This window comes from Capricornis sumatraensis, chromosome 22 (assembly GCF_032405125.1).
Source record: "Capricornis sumatraensis isolate serow.1 chromosome 22, serow.2, whole genome shotgun sequence".
Lineage (NCBI taxonomy): Eukaryota > Metazoa > Chordata > Mammalia > Artiodactyla > Bovidae > Capricornis > Capricornis sumatraensis.
In genome coordinates this window covers 33,167,797-33,171,614 of record NC_091090.1, presented here as the reverse complement: position 1 = coordinate 33,171,614, position 3,818 = coordinate 33,167,797, and the positions used below count along the sequence as shown (strand labels likewise).

At 42.3% G+C, this 3,818-nt stretch overlaps 1 protein-coding gene across 1 annotated transcript; it reads right to left on the bottom strand.

Annotated features, from left to right (window-relative positions):
• Window positions 1-2,660: 2,660 nt before the first annotated feature.
• Window positions 2,661-3,605, bottom strand: LOC138069595 (olfactory receptor 2B11-like). Its single transcript, XM_068960937.1, has one exon. It carries the CDS (start codon window positions 3,603-3,605, stop codon window positions 2,661-2,663), a length of 945 nt encoding a protein of 314 aa, XP_068817038.1.
• Window positions 3,606-3,818: the final 213 nt, after the last annotated feature.

Here is a 3,818-nt window from a genome sequence, read left to right as displayed (position 1 = left end):
GTGTGATGCTTGTGTAAGCTCCAACAATGGCCACCACCTGACCCAGATGCCAACCTGGGACTGAGTCACCTCTGTGTCCCATTTTTGAGCATCCTTCTTGGTCGTGACCACCCAGATCCAGTGCAGCACTACAATGTGAATTAAGTGATACTGAAGTGTATGCTTGGCTTGGGTCAGGGCATGTGCAGAGGCTTTCTCCAGAAACCCTGGAGCCACTGGAGTAGTCTTCTCTTCACCATCTTTGCCCTGCCTTGAGGGTAACCTAGTGATGTGCACTCGTCACCAGCAGAGTCAAGCTTCCCACAGCCTTCCTGTTAGTCCCAGTGATCCTCTGGTCAGTCAAGAGGACTCATCTGCCCTGTGTAGGACCCCAGGACTGGGTCACTTAATCTGTAGCTCCAGCCACTCACTCCCTAGGGCATATCTCTGCCCATGTATTCTTTTTTTCCTCTGAGTCCCCATCTGGGGCAGCCATCTCAAACTTGATTGATCTCCGGCTTTGAACTCTTTATCAGGTGAATTATCTCATTTCATTAGGGTTTTTTTCAGGTATGTTCTTTATTTGAAACATATTACTTTGTCTTCTCATTTTGTTTAACTTTCTCTGTCTTTATCAAATTAAGTGAAGTAGTTACCTATCCTGGGCTTGAGGCATCCTTAGGCATTCTGTGTGTGCCCAGGGGCTTCAGCAGGAGAGCTGGATCTGAAGTGAGCGTGGGCTGCATCTTCTCTCCATGTGTGCTGGCAGCCACCACCTTGGTGTGAGGTATGGCTGGTGTAGGAGGGGCTTGAGTCAGAGTCAGGTGGGAGTAAGCACCTCTCTTGTGCTCATCATCCTTTTGGAGGTAGGTTCAAGGCCCAAGGGGCTAGACAAGGAACTCTGACAGAGTTGGGTTTCTCTTGGGTGTGATGGTTGTCTCTACCTTGGTTGAGTCCTTGCCTGGGCCTGAGGGCATGAAGTTGCACTCTTGAGCTGGTTTCACTTTTCCCCCAGTATATGCATGCCTTGGTTGGAGGCTGGGTTGGGGCGAGAGTGGTTGGTGCCATGCCAGTAAGGTGGCCTCATGCCCACCAGTGATAATGTTCTCCTCCCTAGGTTTTGCTCCTCTCATGTGTGAGCATGGACACATACATTGGCAATGACTGCCCTGGCCCTGGTGAGGGCATGACTGGGCTCCAAGCCAGCTCCTTTCCTTCTAAGTGTGGGTGTTCTCATTGGCAACAGCCTCTGCTACAGAGGAGAGCAATGCCAGGGCAAGAGGGGCGGGAGCTGGAGGCCGGTGTGGGCCGGGGTCTTGCTGGTGCAGTCCTGGCAAGCTGACCAGAGCCCATGCAGTGTTCAGTTTGTAGCTTCTGCGCTGTGATCAAGAGTAAGCGTGACTGTGGTGCTCTCTTTAAGAGTGGAGTCTTGGTTTCTTATAGCTCTGATCTAAGCCCCATTGGTTTTCAAACCGGCTAATGGGGGTTATTTTCCTGGTGTCAAATCCCAGGGCTGGAGTGCCTAATGTATGGCTGGAACCTCTCATTCCCACGGAATTTTCTGACTATTTTCTTAGTTATTTCTCCTCTATCTATTGTTTTCATTCAACTACCATTCCTGTTGTTTATATTTAGTTTCATGTGTCTATTCTCTAAATCATATGTTTTCTTGCATAATTTTTTATGGTTTCTTCTTTTCATTTTTGGTTTGTTTGAGATAGTTTTAAATATTTACTTACCCATACTGATAATTTAGTATCAACAGTAACAATTCAATTGTCAATTCTTTGTTGTATAATTTAGTTTTAGCAAACCAATTTTGAAAAATTTTATTGCACGTAAATGAGAGTTTCACTACTGATTGAAGTACTTAGCTGAATTTCATAGAATATTTATTTATTTATTTATTGTTTATTTTTACTTTATTTTACTTTACAATTCTGTATTGGTTTTTTAAGGAAATCATATTGTCTAGGTATTCAATTTGGTATTGTTGCATTTGCCTTAGTGTTTGCTAGGGGTTGTGTTTTTAATTTTTCTGCTTATGCATTTATATCTTTCTTTTAAAGCTTAGAGCATTTGAAACTCTTCAATCTTTTGGCAAATTGTCACCTATTTTGGAGGGGAAGGGTCAGCTTATACCTTTTCCCATATTTGAGATCCCTTCTGACCTCTGTCCCTAATGGATATCTCAATTTGTTTTTCCGATGATGGTCCTCACAAATTCTGCATGTACTTCAAAGTTAACTGAGGCAGTTTCAAAAACTAATTTTCTGGACACGATTTCTTAAAATTCTGATGTAAGAGTTCTGTAGAGGAGTTAGTCCTTATAAGTTTAAAGATTGTAATGTGTGCCGAAGCTGAAAAACAGCCCTCTAGCAAGTACAGCCAGGTGCATCAAATGTGCCTACACATGATAGGATTTGTCACATAGAGATATTTTTAAAATATGTCTTTCAATACTTTCTAAGACACAATTTATATACAAATGAATTTTAACATTTTTATAAATTTTATCTAAAATGTTGTACCACATGTTTATTTTATTTATTATGATAGCTACATATTAAAAAGCTACATTTTAGGGAGAATTTTGAGAGGAGGTAAAATCAGAAGTGCTTTTAGAACAGGGGCTCTTCCAAGCCCTATATGGAGAGTATGAAGCACAAAAATAGCTATGTTTATTCTCTTCTTTGATGGTACAATAAGACAAGAAGGCTCGTCATTGCCCTTTTCATGTCTTTGTTCCTTAGAGTATAAATAAAAGGATTAAGCATAGGAGTTACCATGCTGTAGAAAAGGGACATTAGTTTGTTCTTATCCTGGGAGTTAGTAGAAGAAGGTTGCACATACATGCTAATTACTGGTCCATAGAAGAGAGATACAACAATAACATGAGAACTACATGTGTTAAAGGCCTTCTTCTTTCCCTCTGAGGACCGAATTCTGAGCACTGTAGCTACAATGAACCCGTAGGAGACAAGAATAAGTGACAAGGGAACCAGGGAATAGAAAGTGCCCACAGTAGAGAGCATAGCTACATTGAATGTGGTGTCAGCACATGACATCTTGATCATCACTGGGACCTCACACAGGAAGTCATCTACCTTGTTGTTGCCACAGAGTGGCAGCTGGATGGTGAGGGATGACTGAAGCAAGGAGTTAGCCAAACCACTTAGCCATGCCATGACCACTAGGAAGATACAGAGTTGCTGTTGCATGATAACCGGGTACCTCAAAGGCTTGCAGATGGCCACATAACGATCCAAGGACATCACAGCTAAGAGGATGCATTCAGTGGCTCCCAGGAAGTGAAACATATAAAACTGGGTCACACAGCCTCCATAAGTGATAGACTTATCTGGGCCCCAGAGGTTCAGCAGCAGTTGAGGGGTGGTGGTTGTAGTAAAACAAAGGTCCAGGAAGGAGAGGTTGGAAAGGAAGAAGTACATAGGGCTGTCAAGTTGAGGATCTACCCTGGATATCACAATAATCAAGATGTTTCCCGCTAGTGTGCAGATGTAAGCAGCAAGAACTATTGTGAAGAGTGGCATTTCCAACCAGGGATGGTCAGAGAAACCCAAGAGAATGAAAAACTGTGGGGTACTTGCATTGCCTGCATTCATGACTGTTGCTCTTGTTTGTGGATTTGAGTCAAAGGGAAGATTTGCATTTCAGTATTAAGTACTCTTGATGGTCAATTTATTCAGTTAAATAACATGAGTTATGAAGGGGTTTTTCTCTGTGGTAAAACTCCAGTGATGTGATTTGATATTTGCAAGATAAAAAATTATGAGACAAAATGCCCCAAATAATGATTTTGTAGTACACTTGAAAGG

Coding starts and splice junctions, on each gene's coding strand:
- LOC138069595 (XM_068960937.1), bottom strand. CDS start 3,605: ATGAATGCAGGCAATGCAAGTACCCCACAGTTTTTCATTCTCTTGGGT.